Below are 24,895 nucleotides of genomic sequence, written 5' to 3' on the forward strand. Positions count from 1 at the left end.
ACTTAATTTTTTACTCGTACATAATATTATAATGGCAGAAAAAAAATGGTCTGAGGACAAAACAATGAAATTTATTCATTTGTACGAAAGCCATGAAGTTCTTTGGAATACAAGTATATCTGAATATAAAAACAAACATGCTAGACGACAAATAGCGCTTGAAAAAATATGCAATGAAATGGCCATAGAGAATTTTGGTGTAAACGAAGCAAAGGCAAAAATTAATAATATAAGTTCTGCTTATTGCCAAGAGGTGAAAAAAGTGTCTGCATGTTTTATTCAGGTATCTAATCTATATTAGATAAGTAATAATTTTCATTTTATACATCATACTTTTCATTATTTTTAGGAACCGGAACCGATTCTATTTATAAACCTTCAGTACCTACCTTGGTTTAATTTAATGGATTCTTTTTTTAAATCACATGTAATCCAACGGCCATCACAAACAAATTTGGTAAATTTAATTTATAGAATTATTGTTATAATAGTAGTTAAAAATATTAAAAATACATAGTCACATTTTTTTTAATAAGCATATTTTATATAATAGAAGATAGAAAATGTAATATAAATAATTATTCGACAAATAATTATGAAATTAACATTAACTATGTTTATTAATACATTTCGATTTTCTAAATTCGCAATGAATATTACACATCGAAAATATTTTCTTGCCATGGTACTGCACCTTCTTCGTTGAAATATTTACATAAAAGCTCTCGTTTTTCAATCGCACTTCTCGAATAATTTTGCCCAAATCTTAATGGTGGAGCTTCAACTAAACCTGTAGGTTGTATTTGAGAATGCCAAGAACCCATTCGAACTGTTGTACTTCCCGCCAATTCTTCATCATATGATCCCGGAGGCATATATGTTGACCCCGATGTGATACGCAACCAATTATGTAGAGCACATATTGCTTTAACAATTTCTTCGACTTTACTTGGTTGAAGTTGTATTGGTTTCAAATAAATTTGAAATCTATGTGCCAATATCCCAAAAGCATTTTCGACTATACGACGCGCTCTTGATAGTCTATAGTTAAATATGTAATGTTCTTTTGACAATTTTCTCCTGGAATATGGTTTCATCATATATTTCGTTAACGGGAAGGCATCATCGGCAACAAAATAACCATTTTCTGGTAAATTTAAAAAATCATTTTCAATAGCTAACTTTAATGAAGAGTTTCGAAATATTCCTCCATCGGAACATCTTCCATTTGCACCAACATCTAAGTAGCGAAAGCAATAATCATGATCAACAACAGCTAATAATACTATGCTAAATGATCCTTTATAATTAAAAAATTCAGATCCACTATTAGCTGGTGCTTTTATTACTATATGCTTTCCGTCTATTGCTCCATAACAATCAGGACAGTTCCATCTTAAACCAAAATTTTTTCCTATTTCATTCCATTCTTCAACACTTGATGGACACTGAAATATCAAACATTTATTGTAAAATTACTTAATAATTTATCAATATTATTATAATTTTATGTTTGTAGATATCTAATGTAATCTCTTGCACTCAAAGTAGTAGCATTGAGAATGAAAATGAAAAATGTGATAACGAAAATTCAGAGACTACAGAAAAAACATCATCACAAAACCAAGTTAGTTTCGAAAACTGTACTGAAACCATTCAAACTATTAATCCATCTTTAACCAAACCAATGTCAACTACTAACTCAATCCCGATAAATTTAAATAAAAAAAGAAAATTAACTCCACGAAATTTGTTTAACATTGATACCACAGTAGATAGATTGGAAAAAATTGCAGCAATTGCATCTGCGCCAAAAGTTGAAAATCCGTTTGAAATTTTTGGTAAAAGTGTTGCTGTTCAACTTAATCAACTTCCTAAAAGGCAAGCACTTGCATCGCAATTGAAAATACAAACTATCTTAACAGAGGAATTGTTGAAGTACGAAGAAAGCCGTGAATCAAATAATAAACAAACTCAAATTCATCATGATACATACACTCCTCAATCTCGTCAATCAAACTACGAAGAAGGCCAATACCATTTACTATCTAATTCATCCTCATCCATTGATTTAAATATTCCATCAGTAAGTTCAAATTATACGTATAATGAATCTTCTGAGTATAATATTGAAGGCACAGAAGAACCCGTACCGCAAACATTTGAACAGCTATTTAGTTCCATAAGTCAATAAAAGTTATGTCAGCGTATTTATCATTTTGTTTTTCTATATTTAATTGTTTTTTATGTATATTATATATTTCATAAGTACTGATATAATTATTTAAAGTGAAAATAAATTTATTATAATAAAATTACCTTTATGAAAATTTCCAAAACATTATAGATTTCTGTACAAACATCAGGTACAAACAAACTTATGGTACATTTGGGCACTCGAAAAAAGTACTGTAGTGACGAATACGACTCTCCAGTAGCGAGAAATCTTAATGTGATTTCCAGCTTTGTCTTAGCTGGTATTGCTTCTCGAAAAAAATGTGTCCAGTTTTTGAATACGGGTTTCCAATTTTTTTAGTAAAATATTAAAATGACCATTACTCATCCTCATATAGTTCATGAAACCTGGTCTGTCTTCCACTCGGAGCTCCGTTAATAACGTATTTGATCCACCTAAAATATTTCGCCTGGCAACCCAATCTCGCACCCATATTTTTCTTTTCTTTTTACGATTAGAAATAATTTGGTTTGCACACTCTTGAGCTAAAACTCCGCAGACTGATAACACTACGTCTGCCAGTTCTGGTTCCATTTTGGCTACTGATAAATTATTTATTTTATATTTTACTTGGACAGAAAAAATTTGACAGTGTAAACACTGTCGTCAGTGCTCGAATCAAAGTTACACTGATCCGTGTTCACGGACGTGGCTACTTTGATAAGTTTTTGATAAGTGTAAACCAGGCTTTAGATGGAGGCTCGGCCCCCAAACCCCCGGGGCTAAAATAGCTAACCTAACCAGGTGAGGGGGTTGGCGACCCCTACGGGGTCGCGGGGGGGAGAGCATCCCTGCCCTTCGGGCAGATGGGTAACCTAACTTAACCGCCCTTATTCCTTAACTTAACCTAACCGGTCACCAGATTCAACCGCCTGTTAAAGTAAAATATTAAGTAGTATTATATAGTGGCTACCTCCGCATGACATTAAAGTATATAGTAGATATTCCGCGCATACGTAAAATCGCGAAGTTTGAAAGAATAAAACTTCTCGTTGAAATACATATGTTTTAATTATTAAAAAAATCGCTTGCGTGCTAAACTGCAATTATACCAAAAAAAAAAAAAAAAATGCATTTCGCATGAACCGGAAGTCGCTCGGACATTTAAATCAAAAATATCCCTCGATTTGCAGTGAAATACCACCTCAAGTAGATTACACGATTAAATAAAATTGTGAACAATGTATAATATATATTATATATGCCAATTATTTTTATCCTAACGACATTTATTAAGATAATAATATGGCAAAAAATATTTTGAGCAAAAACAACTTCGATAAGATTACAAAAAGTATTAAACGGTTAAAGCCTAAACAATATTGTACTTAGTATATGTACTACTGACCACAGTGTTTCTTTATAAATTTTACAAATTTAATAATTTTCTATAATTATAATAATGGGCATCCCGCATATTAATTTGTACGATTTAAAAGAATTATCTTTATGCGACGACGGATTAGCATTGATAGAAATGCTGCAAAAATTAGGAGCTTTGCACACGGGACCGAAATGCGTAAGAAGGCATAAGATGAATTTGACACGTGATGAAGCTTCCTTTGATAAATACAAATGGAAATGCAGAGAAAAAATAAAGTCTGTAACTATAGGTAAATATTACCATCTTACATTACTATAATATTATTAACATTAAACTAAACTTAAAATATAAATTAAACAAATAGTATGTCGTTGAGGAAAAATACATTTTTTGCCAAATCGCACCTGTCGTTGTTGGACATTTGTGGTTTTGTAAATTTGTGGGTAATGAATTGCTCATTCCCAGTACTCCAACAACAAATTAGACTGGCAAACCAAACTATTGTGGTCTGGGCATCCTTCTGTCGTAAAGTGGTGTATGATTCTATGATTGTAAGAAAGTCGTGATTGGTGGTCATGGACACATCGATGAGTCTAAATTTGGTAGACGAAAGCATCATCGAGGGCACCGTGTTGAGGGACAATGGGTGTTCGGTGGATATGAACGGGAAACGGGAAATTGTTTTATGGTTCCTGTTGAAAATCGTACCGCCGATACTCTGTTGAAAATCATCAAAGATTGGGTGAAACCTGGAACCACGATTATATCAGATTGTTGGAAGGTATTTCTAGTAAACTTGTAAAGACGTATAAACTTTTAAGTACCTAATTTTAGGCATACAACACTTTGAACAACGAGGGATATGTCCATCTGACGGTTAATCATAGCCTTCACTTCAAAGATCCGGAGTCAGGTGTTCATTCAAATACGATTGAAAGTAGCTGGAGGCACGCGAAATCTTCAATATCGCAATATTGCAGAAAAAAAGAATTTTACGCGGGGTACCTGGCCAAGTACATGTTTTTAAAAAAATGCCGGTCCTTCAAATTAGATGCCACAACTGAGTTTTTTAAGCAGGCTGGAATTTTATATAGTGATGCACGTGACTTAGTTGAACATGACGACGGCGACAATAACGTCAGTGGCGGCCACGACGACAGTAGTAACGACGATAAAGGTGGCGGAATCGACGACGAACTCAACGACAACGACAGTGACGATGATGATGCACCGGGATATTTATTTTTTTTAACAAATTAAATACAATATGGCAATAAAAAATATTAAATAGTAATTAACAAAATATAAAAATTAAGAAATAATGGAAACTGACATAACCGCACAATAATTAATATCTAATCACAGTTAGTAATCACAAAGGTGAGTAGTGAGTTTAATGTTTAATCAGTGTAAACAGAATCAGCAACTCACAATTTACATGCCTCGGTAACTAGTGTTACCACACTAGTCCCGTGATAATAAACCACCTAACCACACTGTTATAACTAATGATTAGGTACTATTGATACAATGGAAAAAAGTGCAAAATTTTTTTCCTTGACAATCAGGTTAAAACTCGGGTCATTCACCACGACGAAGTCATCAAAATACCACTGGGTCACGATGGCTCGTTCGATTTCGGTGAATTTTCTAAGTTATTTAAAACATAATACACTTAACTTTGAAGCGTTATAACTTCGAAACTATGTCCAAGCCCCAAATTCTGACTTCGTCATCGTTTTCAGCGTACTTAACTACATAGGTTTCAAAAAAAAAAATTGCAAAAAAGGGTGCCCGGTAAAGTAGAAATATACCAAAATAACAATAAACACAATTTTATTTCGAGTTTATGTCAAAACACCGAGAGTTATCGCTTAGAAAACCAGAAGCTACATCGGCAGCACGTGCAATGGGTTTTAATAAGCGCTGTGTCTAGAGCACCGGGCGCCCGGACATATTATAGAGTACCGGGCGTCTGGCTACACTGTAGAGCACCGGGTCACACTGTATATTACCTACCTGTTGAGTATCATGCTGAAAAGCATTGAGCGCGTAATTTGAATATCCAATAATAGGTTTTTATTAAGAAAACTTTAATGGTTTATTTGGCCTTTACTTACCTTTATATCCATCCATTGTATAACCCTATGATAAGAATAAAGCTGAACTCTCCTATAAAAGTTAATTGCACTAACCTTGTACAAGTTATTAAAGTTAAAGTTTTGTTTTTAAAGTAAAATTACATAAATATATAATTATGAAGCTCCAAGATAGTTATAAATCGTATGAAGAATTCGAAAGAAGTTTTAGAATCTACAAAGACACACATTTTGTAGATTATTTTATTAAAGACTGTAAGACATTGGCCTCCATTAATACAAAATTCCCAAATGGTAGAATGGTTACTGCATCAAGTGATTTGAAATATTATTATATAAAATTTTGTTGTGTACATGGAGGAAGCTACAAAAAAAAAAAAATACACTTGAACAACGTTCCACATCGTAAGTACATTTATTTTATTATTTAGTTATTAGCTATTATTTACTTGTTATTAAGTTGTAAAAGTCAAGATTTAAAATATTAAAATGTTTGAAGTACATTGCGCCAAGGCTGTGAAGCTGGCATTTATTTGAAAGCATCAGATGATGGAAAATCTTTGGTCATAACAAAAATGACCGAGGACCACAACCACGAGGTTTCCAGGGTATTATACAGTTATCTCCCTAATCAAAGAAAGATCACACCTGAAAATAAGGCTATTGTATTGGAGTTGATGGACCTTAAGGCAAATAAAAAAATGATACAACATAAAATAATGAACGAAACTGGGAAAATTGTTACTTTGAAAGACTTATCAAATATTCATACTACAGGCAGTATGAAAAAATTATAATTTAATTTAGTGGTTTACTTCAGAATTTAATATTTCTATAACTATTTTATTTTTTAAAGGAAAAAATTATTCAAATAACAATTTAGTGGAGGTTGTGAATAAATTAAAAACTAAATTTAATTGTATTGTTGAAATATCAACAGATGAGGCAAATAACCTAAATGGTATTTTTATACAGGACAGATTCATGACTGAATCGTTTGAAGCATTTCCAGAAGTAATATTTTAATATTTTATTAAAATTCAAAATTTTAAAACACTACAAAATTATATAATATCCAGTATATACTAATAATTTCCCAATGTTTCTAAAGGTAGTTTTTGCAGATGCTACATACAAATTGCTTGTTTTAAGACTGCCAGTATACGTATTAATGACGGAGGATGGAGATGGACAGAGCGAAATAGCAGCAATCGGCTTATTAGTTAATGAGGAAGAAGTTACCCTACGCTGGTTTTTTGAAACTTTAAAAAAAAAAAAACCCAATTTCGGCTAAAACTCGAGTATATATAACGGACAAGGATATGAAAGAGAGAAATGTTATTAAGCAAATCTTTCCTAATGTTGCACTAACAATATGTTTATTCCATACACTAAAAACATTTAATCGGGAAATTACCAGTGATAAGCGAAATATCACTCCCAATGAAAGGGACACGATAAAAGAAGTAATTCAAAACATTGTTTATTGTAAGTCAGAAATGGAGTATGACAATTTATACCAATACTTGAAAACTGTAGCACCTGAGTCAGTCATGGAATATTATAATAAAAACTGGCATGGAATAAGGGATGAATGGGTTATAGGCATGACTTATATGACAGGAAATTTAATGAACAAAACAAATAACAGATTAGAGAGTTTCAACGGGAAACTCAAATCTGTTATTTGTTGTTTTTCCACTTTGGAAAATTTTGTAGAAAAATTATTCATTGTTCTTAAAAGCATTAGATTAGAACGCGATAAAAATGCTGTGAAGTTAGTTCAGAAACACCCTATTCAAATGACTCAAACTCCTGAATTAGATAATTATTACAATTTGTTAACACCTTATGCATACAATTTAAAAAAAAAACAGTTTGAATATGACGATGAAAGTATTACTCTTAAAAATACAACTGAGAATACCTGCAGTTGTATTTTTTATAACTCTATGAGACTTCCGTGTTGTCTTTTTTTTAAAGTAAGAAAACAATCACTGACACCTTTATTTGATGCTGATTTGTGTGAAAAAAGATGGACAAGAAATTATTATTATAAAACTCAAAGGGTTTTTAAAAATGTTGAGGTTGTTGTTTCTGATAGTGATACTACAGTAACTACATTATATAGAAAAAAGAAAAAAGTCCCGACAACTCACGAAAAGTTCAGAAAAGCAACATTAATAAGTGCAAAGATTGCTGAATTAATTTCCCAAGCTTCAAATGTTCATTTCTATAGAAAAATTGAACAGCTTGAATATGTATATAATAATTGGTTGAAAGGGCATGAAGTATCTATTAAAGTGTTAAGTAATTATGAAATTTTTTTTGATATATGTTACAGATATTTTTGAAAAAATTTAATATGTAAAATTACTGTATACATGTAGATAATGACTTTACTGATGATGTTGAAAATGAAGATTTAGAAAATCATAACAGACAGGATAACTACCCAGACAATGATATTGTGGATGTAAACGATAAAACTATGGATGCTGGATTCTCAGAAAATGTTAACAATCAGGGTAATTAACCTATAAACAGTAAACGAAACTGATATTTTTTAAAAATGTAAAATGTTTAGGTATTAAGTCAAGTGTAGCCAGACGCCCGGTACTCTATAATATATCCGGGCGCCCGGTACTCTATAATATGTCCGGGCGCCCGGTGCTCTAGACACAGCGTTTAATAAGCCTGTTGTTATGCAATTTTTCAAACTCCTGGATGAGCTTATGGACAGATATAAATTCACTTCAGATCAGATATACAATTGTGATGAGACTGGTATTTCTTCAGTCCCTAAAAGCAAAGCTAAAATAATAGCCACCAAAGCCTGGAAACAAGTTGGTTCGATAACATCTGCTGAACGTGGTGAAACTGTGGCAGTCGACATGAATTCTGTTGGAAGATGTATGCCACTATTGCTAATTTTTCCCAGACAGTGGCATAATATGGAATTCATGAGAAATGCTCCTCCAGGTTCTTGTGTAGAATTTCACCCTAGTGGCTGGATGCAGAAATCCATATTTGAACGTTAATTACAACATTTCATTACCTTTTCCAATTCATTAAAAGAATCTCCAATATTATAATTACTAGGTTGGTACCTACCTACCTATTATATTTTTAATTATTTTACTATTTAATTGTAATAGGTACCTAAATAAATATTATATTTATTTTATTCACAGATGGACACTCCACTGATACCAAAAACATAGAACTCATAAATTTGGCACGTGATAAAGGAGTCTTTCTCTTATGTTTTCCTCCACACTGTACACACAGACCACAACCACTGGATGTGGGTTTAATGAAACCTCTTAGTGACTTAGTGTTTACTACGATAAGGAGATAACCAACTGTTATTCTATATTATGGCATAACATATTCGAGAGGCACTAACATAACAGATATTACATATTAGACAAAAAATTATTGTAAAAGTAGCATACTCCATATCACTAAAATACCCATTAGAGCAAAGGTGGCTATCCCACGGCACACGTGCCAAAAGTGGCACGTTTGTCCAATTTTAATGTTAAGGGAAAAATTAAAACTGAGAAAAATTATACTATTCTTTTTCAATTTTGCTTGTAAACATTTAAAATACATAAATTATAAATATTTTAAAAGTTATGATATTCCTAAATGTAAAATTGAAAAAGTTACTATATTATATTGTTATATGTATTATGTTCTATTAAGAATTAACAAACTTTGGGCACGTAAAAAATTGTTAAATCCTTGATTGAAAACACATGGCAATAAATCCAAAAAAAGTTCACCTTGCATCAGAAAAATTATTCAACCATTCTAATATATTATCTGTTTATAAATTATACATTAGGCAAATTTCATTTCAATCCATAAAAAACCATACACTCTAAGCTACAGAAATAATAGATAGAATAACAGGGAAATACATTAAACCGTCATATACTATATTGACTAATCCTAGAAACTCTTCCAATTACATGGGGAAAACTATTTTCAACAACTTAAATAATGAAGTAAATACCTTGTCTAAAAAAAGTTTGTGTGAAAGTCAATCCAATAATAGCAATGATATAGTAAAAAAAATCAAATAAAAGAGTGAATAAATAATAATTAGAGATCTTGATGAGAATGTGTGTATCAATAACATTGTTATGAACGCATTAGCTATTAGTATATAGAATTAGCCTTTTGTATTAGAATATAAGAGTATATTATTGTAGTCTACGGGCAACGCCTAATGTGTAGGCGACTCCCGGAATATTGTAACTACACGGCACCCGCTTGGGAACCGTAGAGTCAGTCGTTCTAGCTCTTTTAAACCTGTACGTCGTTCCGACGAATAATAATAAATTAAACAGTGAATTTAATAATGCGACTCACAATAAAATTATATTAGTACCATATAAATCTTTATAATTGTTCTTGTTGTTCTCTCACCTAAAATTGAACCCTCACACTACCGAAAAAAACAACGTTCAAACGGAACAACCCGTACGAGCACAACAACATCATAAAATATCCTTACGTCTAAACATAACATCGTATAATATGTACTATATGTAGTGCTGATGTTAATTTTTGTTTCTATTTTCATGTTATGTTTATTTAATTATATCATATTTTTATTTGTATAAATATTTTACTTTATACGCATTGTAATATCGTTAAACTCCGTATACCAGATACGAGCTTATACCTCAGTATAGTTGGTATTCGTATCAGCTATTATTATTAATGTATTTTATTGTAATTATTTTGGCTGAATAAATAAATAAATGATGATAAAATGCAGGATATACCAACATAGAATATAGCGTTCATTTATCGGTTTACAAAAATGTATTTCCAAAATGTGATTAAACAAAATGAAGAATAAGTATAATTCATTACGTTCAATAACGTACGTCTTAAGTGATACAATTTCCCATTATTTAACCGTCATAAATGCAGTCATAAGCTTCAATTGTAGTAATATATTCTATGAACAAACAATGGTGTGTTTGTCGTCATTTTATAATTGTTATTATATTTTTGCTGCAAACAAAGTATTGCAACGGTGACTGTATAAATTATTCAGCCGGACATCATTAATGAAATAAATGAAAAAAAAAAAATTGAGTAGAGCGGAACATCTGCGAGTTAATTGTAAATTATATGAATACAAACGAAATTACGAAATGATAAATCCATAGAACTAAAAATGTTAATAGGATGTACACTAGCGCAGCGAGTGACTATAAACGCAAACAAAAATATAATGTACATGTACCGTAGCGCTCTGGGGAGGAACTCACGTACTATTTATTTGTGACTAATGTATTCCATCTCCACGCAGCATAGGAAATGGGAAGCAATCATCCTCGTAAATCTCTCGAGCTTTTAAATAAAATTTTAATTCTTCTTAAATTCTCATCTGAAGACTTAGTACATAATATTACAGTATTACACAGATATATGAGCCATGTTTATTAAGTTATCTGGAATGTTCGATTTTTCTTCTAATTAATCACTACAAATTATATGTATAATCGCTGCGGCTAGAGACACTAAGTATCTAAGACCGAACACTAAGTATCTAATGTTGTTGCAAATACTACCATGTACAAGACCAAACGCATACATATTATGAACAGTATGACGTTTGTCCGGATATTGATATGCAGTACTAATTATTTATTCAATATAACCGGTATAAGGAAAAGTACGATTTCTTTGGTCATATAAAATCGATGCTACACATAACAAGGATGTACGTGTAAATACCTTTTCCTATCATCAGTGCACCTATGTAAAAAGAACTCTAATGAAAGGCTCATCATTCTAATCTAATTCTTGTATCTAAAAGTGTACACTTTCAAATATATTTAATTATTAAAACTATTCTTGATTGATACATACTTATATTTAAAAACTTATACTATAATCAGTTCGAATTAGAGTTATTTTTTCGACTTCAAAACTTATCAAAGGTGTCTCTCCTCTGGACTCTAGTTCACAAAAATGTGTTTAATTTATATTTCCAGACGTGATATGCGCATTAGGGTGTTCCTTAGCTATAAATGATGAAAAAAAGCAACATTTTTATGGTCTCACCCCCTAAAAACGTGTGTATGCTTATGAAAATTAATTATGAAAAATGTTGAGGCAATCAAACAAGGTTAACCCGTGCCGAATTATACCTAAAGTTTGAATTAATTCAATTTTTAAATATTTATGAAATATTTTTATATTTTTTTAAATATTTTGCAACCCATTTAGTAAAACGAAATCATTTATATAATAAGTTTTAAATAAACCAAAATTGTCTATAAATTATTTCTTAACAAGTTTTTAATATCTTCTACTGTTCATGAGATTTATTGACTTAAATGTATAGAAACACTGTATTCTCAAAATTTTTACTGTTACAACTATATAAACATTAAACATATTTTTTTAATGGTAAATATTCATCTGAGTTAATGTATTATGAAATATTTTTATTTATTGAAGTATTTAATTAATGATTTAAATTAATATGATTTTTTTAATGTTTCCTTTTTACAATTTTGATACATTTTTCTGGGTTCTTGAACACATTGTATTACATATTGTTTTTGCTTTTCGTTGACTGTAAACGCTTCATTAAAGTCTGCTATTAATTTCACGCCTCTCTCAGCTGTATCATTCACTATTTTTAGAGATTGTATTAATTCTTTGCCAAACTGATATGCTTATCCCACAATTTTGGATCGTATTGTAAAAAACTTGTATCAATACCAAATCTGGTGAATAGTTTTAAGCTATGTATTTTCTGAAATAAATTTATCAATATTCATTTCTGTAAAATATAAAAATAAGTAAAAAAAATAAATTGTATTAGTTTGTATTATTATTTAGTTTTTATTAATGTCATTATTTTAAATAATGTACTCACCATTAAATCTTTCATCAATCTGATATGGTTGAAGTGTAAGTCGTTTAGTCGTGTTAATGGGTGATTTTTTCTTAAAAAAGCTTTTACCATTAAATGTTTTGTTTCAAAAGGTATAAAATATAAATAATATATAAAAAAGCATAAAATTTATATTTTTATATAAAATATAAAAACGATAGAGCAGCTGCTTCTTCGGTTAAATACCACAAGTGATTACAGTAAAACCTCCACTAACGGAAACCTCCCAATATACGTTTTTTGGGGAACGGGGACATTTTCACTACTTTTCAATAGGAGAGCCTCCGAATAGCGAACTCTCCGAATAACGGACATTATTTTATTAATGTATTTTTAAAATAATGGTAAATCCCTAATCATTATTTGAAAATAATACGTATTCACATTCGTATGTAATCTCGCAATAATGTAATTACGGTAAAAAAAACTCGTTATGGGATGATAAGATTACGACATATTCGGTTATTTGTGAAGCGGTTATGTGTTATGGCGAAAGTATGTCAGCTAGTGACGGTTTTCGACGCGATGACTACGTTAAAACGAAAACGGTTGTCGCTTCATGAAAAATTTGACATTTTAGATTACCGTAAAAACATCGGAAACGTAGGAATTCGTGCACTCACAGAAAAGTTTCAAGTTGGAAAAACACAGATCATGGATATTGTGTATTTGTGTCTAACACAGGAAAAAATTATAAAACGTGGGTTGAAAATGGAAATGAAGAACGAAAATTAACGAAATTAAGGAAATGTGAAGGCAGTGTGATTGATAAAGAACTCTGGATTAGCAAAACTCGGGAAAAAAATTTGCCAATTTCCGGACCAACAATACAAGAAAAGGCTAAACAACTTGCTGAAGTTCATGGATTAAATGACTTTAAAGCTTCAAACGGGTGGCTTGAAAAATGTCGAAGAAGGCATAACATTTCGTTTAAATCTATCTGTGGGGAAGCTTAAGCCGTTGATAGATAGTTGTTGATGACTGGAAGAAAAAATTGCCAAACATAATCGATAAATATGAAAGGCGAGACATCTTTAATGCCGACGAGACTGGGCTTTTTTTTAGAGTTCTACCCAATAAAACTATGGCATTTAAAAATGAAACGTGCAGTGGTGGAAATGTTTCAAAAGAGCGGTTGATTGTGCTATTGTGCTGTAATATGATAGGTGAATTTGAGTGTCCTCTCGTCATATGTAAGGCAAAATGATTGCGAGCTTTCAAAATTTAGACGTAAATAAATTACCCATTGACTGGTGTTGGAATAAAAAGGCCTGGATGGCGACACAGATTATGATAGACTGGCTAATGAAATTCGATAAACAAATGATTAAAAGTCAAAGAAAAGTACTACTTTTTGTCGAGAATGCAACTGTTCATCCCCATCTTAAAATGCAAAATGTCTAGCTAGTCTTTTTCACCCAAATATGACGTCTCACTGCCAACCTTTGGACTAGGTGTATATAACAATAGAAAAGTTAAGAGACTCAAGTTCGCTTATTACTTCATAAGTATGGATATTGATTGGAATACCCTTTAAAACGACCTTAAAGATGCGTTCTTCGGGGAGGCTGAAGGTGTGGAACTCGGTTTTGTACTCAATCAAGGTGGTCTGGACCATTCAGAAGTGGGAGGAGTCAGCTTTTTGAATAGTTATTATTCCATTCGAAGAGGATTTGGTAGTAATTGATGAGGGTGTTAGATTCGGAATTTTGTAGATAGTGGGCGCAATCTTGCGCCAGAAACTGGAGCTTAAGATAATGGGTAGAGGTCAGATTTTAGTTGGTGTGGACGGAGGTTGAACAAGTTACGGAATGGTTGTAGTTTTGGTTGGTGCCGATGTTGGTGGGGTTACATAGTGCTCGGTATAGTAGAAATAGTAGTAGAGCTTGAGTCAAGGTTAGATTGAAAAGGAATCAGAAGATTCTAAAATCTAAGAGTCGGAGGATTTCGGTGGCGGAGATGATGGAGGTGATGAGCATTGGTGAGAGACTTTCGTTGCTTGTGATGGATGGTAAGCGTAGCTACCATCTTTTCGCTTACGTGGTCAATTACCGCCCATAGCTAGTGATGGTAGTGAAAAACCTGTCGCTCTGAAAAGAGGGTGGGGGTGTTTGGGAGAACAGGAAGGTACTGTGGTGGCAGTGTTGGGAAAATCGTAATCTGATTAATGATTAAAGATTACGATTACAATTTGTGGTCGTTAATTATAATATAAATTATAAATTAATGTAATCAATATTATGATTACAAATTTTTTTAATTTGTAATCATGACTAAATTTTCATAATTAATGATATTTCAATGACTATTTGGACTGAATAACAGGTATATTTTAAGATAAAAATTTTAAAAAAATACGGCTAGCCTAGATAATCGATCATTGTAGTGCACTTCATGTATTATACTTATTTATTACCTATATTAAATAGGATATTGTAAAAAAATAAAATAAAATAAATAAGGAGTAAATTTAACAATGATAAATGCAATTTTCAAATATTATAGAAAAAAATAACAATTAACAATACAAAAGCATATTTTTTCAGGAAAAAATTATTTTTTAATAATTAACTAAATGTAAACAAAAATGAAACAATGAAAATGTGTTATAATAATTAATAATAACAATTATAAATAATGTAAAAATCATTACATTTTTATACTATATTTGCTTTTAATACGACACGTTTTTCAAATAATTGATCGGATAAATTATGACTTCTTGGTTGATTTATCATTGTTGCAAATGAAAAAAGTCTTTCCACAGGTGCTTACGACGAAAAAGGAGTATTATATCGAATAAAAACTTGTTTAATATTAGGATACTTTTCGAGATTATTTAGATTGTTTTCTTCATCAGACAAGAAATGTAGAACTTCTAATTCTGATTTTGTCGTACCAGTTGATGCCGATGAAGAAGATCCGAAGTCAAAAAAGTCGTTCGTTGTTTGATTTGTGTTTGGTGATTTTTCTGAATGAAGTGGTGTGTTTTGTGCACTAATCACGTCATCTACTGTTTTTTTGAATAAGTGAACGAGTTTATCGTGATTTTCTAATTGTACGCATGTAAACCAACGTTTTTTAAAACGCGGATATAAGAATGCTGCTATTGAAGCATTAACAAATTCAAGAGAAAAAAAATTTTAATAATTTTCAAATCTTTTATCAATACTTTTTAATAATGCATCAATTATAGGTTTGCAGTATAACCAGATACGTACAGATTTAGCTAAAATTTCAATTTTTTTTCTTGATGCCAGAAGACATGGTAATACTACACCATAATAAGTATTTGTTTCACTTGCATTATATCCAATGCTTCATCCATTGGCGCTGTGCATAATAAATGCTCTTCAATATAATCAAAATCTTGTTTCCGCAAACATTTTATTTTATTTATATCTAAAGCATTATTTAAATTTGAAATATTTTTTTTTTTTTTATTTAATATCTGTCGAAGTGCATCGTATAACTGTTCCACCGCGTTTCTCCAAACCTACTTAATGTATTTCCTAATATGTTTTGTATAATTTCGGCCGATTATGGCCGTCCAGCTAAATTCCAAAGAATATTACATTTATTAATTACTGAAACGTGTACTAATGATAATTCATCAGAATTATTTATAAATTTATTTATATCTATAGTTATACATAAATTAAGAGTATGTGCGAAACATCTAAAATGCATTGGCAATATGTTTTTATATCTGTCCCATGTACGTCATATTGAAATTGATTACTTTCGTTTGATTCTAAATTAAATTTTGAGGTATCAATATTATCAACCGAGTTTTCCTCTTCGATAAAAATTATATTTGTTCTCTTTACTCCAAACATTTTGAATGCTGTAACAAAATTACTCCCATTATCAGTAACTGTTGTGATAATTTTAGAAGGATTTAAGTTGAACTCCAAATGTATTTCATTAAGTAGATCAGAAATTTTATCGTAAGTATGACTTCCTTTGAAACGACGACAAGCTAAAGCTTTTGATACCCGATTTAAATTAGTTGATGAAATCCAATGACCCGTTACCCCTAGAAAACTCCTCTTTTTCCCAGACCAAATATCTACTGTAGTACAAACAAATTGTACATCTTTTAGGTTTTATTTTATTTTATTTTATTTATTTTATTTTCATTCATTTCAATTTTATTTTTTTCATAATAAGTATCAACTTTTTGACAAAGAGATCGTCGGCTTAAAATATGAAGTCCGGAATTATATATATTTAAAGTATCAAATATTTTTATAAAATACGGGTCTACTACGCATCTCAAAGGAACCATTGAATGTAAAAAAAATTCATAATTTCACTTTCGAAGTTTTCTCGTGTTATTTTTTATTTTTAATTGCTTAACAAAAGTTTTAATTTTTTTATTTGGTGGTCCAATTAATCTCAAATGACCTAACCTGACGGTATTTAGATAAACCGTCGCTTTCGCGGCGACTTACCTGTGGGTGCTGTTGCACTGATAGAGAAACAGTGAGAACTGCTGATTTGTAGGCATTGTGTCGTTGAACGGCGAACAGATGAACATTTACCGATCTATGAGCGCTGTTGCCCTGTTAGATTAGCAGTAAGAACTGCTGATTTTTGTTGGTGCTATTGCCTGTTGAGAAATTAGCTGTAAAAACGGCTATTTGTTTGGCGCTATTGCCTGTTGAGGTAGTCGCGTTCTTGTTGAGAGCTGAGTTAACGATGATTGATGATAGGAAACTAGGTTCTGCTACTTTGAACGCTGGGTGGTGAATAATATGTATACTGATAATAATAATGTTGCACAGAAATTCTGTGACAAAACATTAATGCAACTGAAAATATATTAAGGCAGTATCCAAACCAGATATACAAAAAGAATCCACAACAATTTTTTATAACCAAAGTAAAGTCACAACTGTATAAAAGCTGTAAAATATTTACAAACTTAGACTGTGGAAATGATGTATGGTTTGAAAACGACCATAAAACAATCGGGTGAACAAAATTATTCTTAAATATTTGGATATAAGAATGTACCATGAATTCAATCTAAGAAATATTGATCATATAAAAACTCGTTCAAAGTTAAGTTGACTAAACAAATACACTTCAGCCATGATTAATAAGGTACCTACGGGCTAGGTATGATTATAAATATTTAACTATTTTTAAAAGTAAAAAGCACATTGTTACATTATAATTTTTATTATGCATGTAATTAATATTTACATTATTATACTTACTAGTTAGGTACTATTAATCTAAAATTTACCAATAATAAAAACTTAAATAAACATTTATAATTCAAATGTGATTGACGATTATTAATTATTTTAACTGTTATCAAATCATAATGGAAACAAGCAACCTCAATTTATTATCTATGAACCAAGTGCTGAAGTGCTTCACTGATAAGACATTATGTCCTATCCATAGAGTAATATTAGTAATATTACTCTATGGTCCTATCCATGTATTTATTATTTATGGTCATACCATAGAGTAATATAGAGGGGCCGTTCCCTATAATGCCTGTATAACAAAATTGAAGTCAGAACTTAGACTCTTTTTTTCAGTACTACCATTTTACATATATTAAAATATTGTAAAATGTCAGTATATATGATTTGCTGGTTTCACTGTATTTTATCAAAAAAAGTGATGTGACGGCTTATGCCAGTTACAAAATGCTCATTCAATTTTCTGAATTGTTTTTTTTATTGACTTACCGACTTATACTAACTCTGTACGGCATTAATTATTTTAATTTTAAGTCATAAGTACAATTTATTTGACTGCGAACACGACAACACGTGTAGTTAGTGTTTCATACTTATATACAGGTTATCGAAATTAATACTTTTAGTTTTGATATCAGTGCATAACAATGCCGAGTTGTTTTGTGTGTAGTAGGTCGAGAAACTCTACATCAAAATTACAGAATATTACATTTCATAAGTAAGTACAATTCAATTATATTAATTAGTGGAATTTTCCTGTTTTACAGGTCACCCTTTAATGTATGTAGTTAAGCATGCTGAAAACCATGGTGATGTCAGAATTCGGAGTTCGGACTTAATTTTTATGTTATAGCTCATTGAAATTTATAATATTTTCATTATATTTATGTATAATTTAAATTAGCTATACAGAATCAAATAACTTTTAGTAGGTACCTTCGTATTTTAATATTAACAGAGCGTTTTTTTTTTCAGATTTCCTACTATTCAGATTGTTAGAGAAAAATGGTGTAACTTTATCCATGAAAATGGTTTAAAAGTTAGCAATATTAATCAACATAGCTTAATATGTTCAAGTCACTTTGAATCACCTTTATTTATCACACATAAAAATTCTAGAAGACTACCAAAAACTGCAGTTCCGAATATAATGATAACTAGAATGACGAACGTTAGTTATTCACTATTTTAACAACTATTTTTAACAAGTAAACTATATAATTTGTTTATTTGTATTTTAGGCTAAAGAAATATTTCCTGAAATTAGTCATGCTTTAGAGAAAAACACTTTAGCTGATCCTTTTGATGTAAATAGAATCATTGTGAAGGTAATAAACTAGATAAACAGTAATATTTTATAAGTGAAATAACAAATGTATAATAATTATTTAAGCTCTCTATAAGTTTAATTATTAGAATTGATTTTTTTAGTTTTAAAAATGTATTTTTTTAAACATTTTAGTTGCCTGCCAGTGAAATCAATAATGAAAAAATTGTGATACCAGATAATGAAGTATCACAATTAGATATATCCATGCAGTCTGATGTTAGTTGCGCTGACCAAAATTGTTCAAAAAATGTACTTGATGAATCATCTAAAATTCAGGTAATTGTGTTGTTTTTAATTATGCTGCTGTTTAATGTAATTAGCTATTTATTAAAACAAAATTTTCCCACTATGTAGGATATTGCTAATAATATTTGCTGCGAAGGTGTATCACCATTAGATGATTCTATGCAGTTGAATATTAGTTCTTTGGAAACTTTTAAAGTTCAAGTAATTTTCTTATAAAATCTATCAAAATATTAGTTTTTAATGTCTGATTTATTATATATAGGGAAATGTAAATTCTTCATATTTGGTTGCTGCTTGTAGTGTTGATGTTGATGATACACCAAGACGTAAATTTTTGAAACAGGGAATTCATAAATTGTCAGATCAATTAGTAGTCAAAAATAAGAAATTGAAGATATTGCAACAAAATTTAAGACGCAAAGAAAAAAAAATAGCTTCTCTGAAAACTATCATACAACAGCTTATGAAGCAGAATCTTATAACTGAAGATTCCTATGATATTTTATTAGACTCTTTCGGTAAGCATAAGGATTTAATTACGAATTGGTCCAATAAAAACACTAATAAAAAAGTACCAAAAAAGTACAGTCCCGCTGTACGCCAATTTGCTTTATCCTTAAACTTTCTATCGCCCAAAGCTTATAATTATGTCAGAAAACAATTCAACACTATTTTGCCACATTTACGCACATTGTCAAAATGGTATTCTCATGTAGACGCTAAACCTGGATTTACAAATGAAGCTTTTAAAATGCTTGCTTTGAAAGTAAAATTTTCTAGTGATCCAGTAGTTTGTAGTTTAATACTTGATGAAATGGCCATTCGTCAACAAATGGAATTTGATGGAACTAATTATTATGGTGGAATCGATCTAGGAACTGGTATGGATACTAATAATTTAGAAAAAGCTAAAGAATGTTTAGTTTTTATGGTAGTGTCAATCAATGGAAATTGGAAACTACCTATTGGGTACTTCTTAGTATCTAGTTTGAATGGTTCTCAAAAGGCCGAACTTACTAAACATGCTTTGAACCTTCTAAGGGATACTGGGGTTAATGTAGTTAGTTTAACTTTTGATGGATGTTCGTCAAATGTAACCATGGCACGGCTTCTTGGATGCAATTTTAACATTAACACCTTAAATACAATATGTGAAGATCTAGCTGTATTTTTTGACCCCGCACATATGGTGAAACTAATACGTAATACTTTTGGAGAAAAAAAAACTTTTCTTGACGGCGATGGTAATATAATAGATTTTAATTTTATTCATCAACTTTGTATACTCCAGGAAACTGAAGGATGTCACCTTGCAAACAAGCTAAGAAAAAATCACATATTCTTTTTTAAGCAGAAAATGAAAGTCAAATTAGCTACACAACTTCTAAGTCAGTCTGTCGCAGATGCTTTAAAGTTTTGTAAATATACTTTAAATCTTAAAGATTTTTCAGAAGTCGACGGGACGGTGAAGTTTATTGAAATTTTTAATGCCGGATTTGACATACTGAACTCCAGATCTATCAGATGTTTTGGCAATAAAAAAGCTTTGTGTGAGGACAATTACCAAGATATTTTTAATTTCACTAAATTGATTACCAATTATATTAAAGGTCTTAAAGTGAAAGATAAAGATAAATTTGTTTCTATATTAGACTCTAATAGAAAAACAGGATTTCTAGGATTTATTGTGTGTCTACAATCTGTGTTACACTTGCATTCGAGTTTAATTAAATCTGGTAAGTTGGAACATATCAAATTGTATAAAATGAGCCAGGACCACTTGGAATTATTTTTTGGTACAGTAAGATCATTAGGAGGTTACAATAATAATCCTACCTCTCGACAATTTCAATCGGCCTACAAAAAGTTGGATGTCCATACACATGACATTGGGAATTTCAATACAGGAAATTGTATTCCTCTTGATAACATTGAAATATTACATTATTCTAGTTCAGATCCGGTTAAAGTGATAAATAATTCTGCATTTAATCAAAATATTGATTTAGTCTCCACTGAAGAAAATATCAAAGAGGTTAATGCATTCATAAATGATCATGATTATTTATGCAATCAAAATAATTATAATTTTTCTAATTTCACAAAAGAAATTATTATTTATATAGCAGGATTTGTTGTCCACAAATTATCTTCAATCATTCAGTGTCAGACGTGTCTTCAATCTTTATGTTCCAGTAATAAAGAACTATTTTGTAATTCTCTTATTGCTATCAAGAATAGGGGCGGAGATAAAGGTGGTTTAAACTATCCAAGCGATGATGTTATTATTATATGTCTGCAAATAGAAAAAATTCTTAAATCATTTAGTTATCAAAATAAACCTGCCAATACATTATTTCTACAGTGTCAAGTTCTCCAGCATTTCTATAATTCTAATATATTTAATTCCTTAAAATCTCATAGTCTGGAAAGTACCAGTCCTTTATCTAATCATGTAATTTTATTAATCAAGTCTATTTCATGTACATATATTAAACTTAAGATCAATTATAATTTAAAGATACAGAACGAAAACCCATCACTGCGAATGTGGTATAACAAACTGACCCTCTTTAGAGGTCAATAGCAAGTAATTTATCGTATTAACTATTATGTATATGTGTATATTTATTGTAATAAACATGTTATATTATAATTTAAGGTTGTATTTATTTTTTAGAGATCTTGAAATGAAACTATTCATTATACCTCAAATAATATATGTAATACGTAATAATTTTAGGTAATTCAATAATGTATAATATTCAACTCGTAATACAAGTTGTAATAAAATTATAGCACAGAATTAAATTTTTTTTCCATTTATTCTGTGATTATAGTATGTAGAAGGATTAAAAAACCTAAAATTAAAAAGTACGTACCTAAAATTTGATGATTTGATCGTTCGCGTAGTATTAAATTCTCATAAATACTATGATGAAATAAAAGAAATAATTATTTTTATTTTTAGTTTGTAAATAATATGGTTCTCAAATCTCAAATATACAAGTTGATACCTTAAATATTAAATTTATATTACAAATTGCAATGATAAATAAGCAAAATGTTTATTGATTGCAAATTTTATATTATCTGAATTTCGTATGTTGGTACCTATAAATCAAACATGATACAATATTTTATTTGTATAAAATGGTAGTTCTGAAAAAGGAGTCCGAGTTTTGGCTTCAATTTATGATTACAACGGCCCCTCTATATTACTCTATGGGTCATACCAGTCATACTATGACCAAAGATAACATGAAAATGTTATCTGTCCCATGACCATGGTTTAACCCATAGACCTATTAACAGATGGACTGCGCTTTCCCTACCAACGACGTATTGATAATTGTCGCCAATATAGTGTTGGGGCAATCAGGGAGGAATTTACACTATTGGTTGATTAGTCCATGATATATGCAAGGTGGATATATAGAGGTGTAAACACTCCCTATCTTGTTCCATTAGGATAGTGGGCCGCAAAAAGTACACCACTTGTAACCGCCACTAGGAGCGCTGACTGCCCTCAGAAGGCTCAAATTCATTAAAGTTTGTATGGCATGTTATACAATTTAGCATTTTATTCTAATTACTAATTAGTATATTTAGTAAATACATGGGCTATGGACTCAGGATCTAATAATTTATATTTTTAATTTTTAATAGTGTAATTTAATATGCATAATATGTGTATATGGTGCTTTTATTCATATATTTTAAATTGTAATACCTTTTGTATTGAAAAATATTTACAAATATAAAATAGATAAGTAGTAGTTTTTATAATTGTATTTATATTAATTTTGATATTTTTTTTTACTTTTTTATAGTGTTTTTCTTGTGTGATATTTGAACATTGTGCCTTTTACATGCAAATATCATCCTGGTGTTCAAATAGAAATTTATAATATATTTTGACAATTCATTTTGATGTTCCAGACACCCAACTTTGGAAGGGACTCCAGTAATGTTTACTTCATCCATAACTATAGAACATTGATCATACATAAAATTTAAATATAGAACATGAATTAAATCAGTAGGTACACTAAAAAATGCTAACCATGTTCCAAAATATGTCTACTAATACTTTTGTTGTTAATGAAATTTATAATAGCAGTCTCCAAGCAGTATATTATATTCATTAGACATTCTGATGGACTGAGTAAATGTCCTCTATTTCTCATATTTATAAACTCTTGAACTTCTACTTCAAGTTTAGTATGATCATCTGATGTTGAAATTAAAGAATTAAAACAATCATTGCAAGTTTTTGCTAATGAATGTTTTTTGGCATTTCAAGCAACATAACCAACAAAGTAGGTTAGAGCAGGTTTGTCCATATAAGATGTAATTTGATCTTCACAGTATAAATGATCATTAAAAATTTCAAAATCACCATTGTCTAATATTTCATCCAATTTTTTTTCTAGGTTTAAGTTATGCTGCTTATCTTCATTTGATGAATGTTGAATATTGACAAGAGAATTCAACATTTCTCCACTACTCACATTGCTTCCTATCGGTGGTTTTATTAGTGAATAGCACAACATAATAACCGATAAACTTGGATGAATTGTTTTGGATCTGGATTCTGATTTGAACCACATGCTTGACGTAAACAGCCAAATAAATGCTAATGAAAAATGCATTATAATAGTATATATTAGTATTTTATATTTTATTAGTACTCATTTAAACAAAATAAAAGTTGAAAATTAATACTTCTAATTTATCTTGATTAATTCGCTTAGTCATGAAGTAAGAATAATCGTTTACATTTGTACATAAATATTCAACCAATTGTAATGTGCTATTTAATGACACTATCAATCCTTTTTCTGTTTGACTAGTAAATCGAAAATTTTGGTATGGAATATCTGATTTCCACTTATTTAAATAGTCAATAAAATTTACAATAATCTATGAAAAACAGAGTATAACAAAATTATAAATAGATAATTAGGTAGGTACTATGACACAACTTTTTTAACAAAATTTATTGTTTCATAATAATTAATAATTAAAATAAAAAAAAATACCCAATGCTAAATATAAATAAAGTACAAATAACAATAATGCAATTTTTACTTTATTGCTGTATGAGTTTTTGTCTGCTTGCAAGCCATATTTTTTAGTGTTTGAATTCATAATATCAACTAAATCATTTATTTTCCGAATAAAACTAATAGTTGGACCACAATCTCTAAATTTCTCATATCCTCGGTTTATAAGTTCTTGCATACAGTCGGCTACTGATTTACTAAAGAACTATAAAATATGATATAATTAGGAAATATGTCATATATATTTAAGTATTATTTCATCTTACAACCATAGCCATTTTTATATTCATTTTTTGAAAATGCTGTGGATACAAATGATCCCTAGTTAATTTGTAACATAATTTTATGTGATTTAAATCATCATGCTCGACTAAGTATTTCCAATGTTCAAATTTAACAATTCCGTCAGGACACTATCATTATAATTTA

At 30.1% G+C, this 24,895-nt stretch overlaps 1 protein-coding gene, 1 long non-coding RNA gene and 2 pseudogenes across 2 annotated transcripts; 3 read left to right on the forward strand and 1 right to left on the reverse strand.

The window, feature by feature from the left end:
• Positions 1-3,925: 3,925 nt before the first annotated feature.
• LOC149062098 (uncharacterized) lies at positions 3,926-4,908 on the forward strand (annotated as a pseudogene).
• A 357-nt stretch (positions 4,909-5,265) lies between these two features.
• Positions 5,266-8,700, forward strand: LOC107167374 (uncharacterized). The gene is given in 7 exon segments (XM_089215208.1): positions 5,266-5,306; positions 6,159-6,439; positions 6,516-6,673; positions 6,771-6,926; positions 6,928-7,969; positions 8,050-8,187; positions 8,420-8,700. Coding segments are annotated over 7 exon segments (2,097 nt in total).
• A 6,608-nt stretch (positions 8,701-15,308) lies between these two features.
• Positions 15,309-17,109, reverse strand: LOC149062099 (uncharacterized; annotated as a pseudogene).
• Positions 17,110-23,215: 6,106 nt separating this feature from the next.
• Positions 23,216-24,022, forward strand: LOC149062100 (uncharacterized). Its single transcript, XR_016189954.1, has 3 exons — positions 23,216-23,439; positions 23,518-23,733; positions 23,834-24,022. It is a non-coding gene; the product is annotated as an uncharacterized LOC149062100 (long non-coding RNA).
• Positions 24,023-24,895: the final 873 nt, after the last annotated feature.

Source organism: Diuraphis noxia, unplaced genomic scaffold, assembly GCF_037042655.1.
Source record: "Diuraphis noxia isolate RWA-SAM2 unplaced genomic scaffold, SU_Dnox_SAM2 contig0001, whole genome shotgun sequence".
Taxonomy (NCBI): Eukaryota; Metazoa; Arthropoda; class Insecta; order Hemiptera; family Aphididae; genus Diuraphis; species Diuraphis noxia.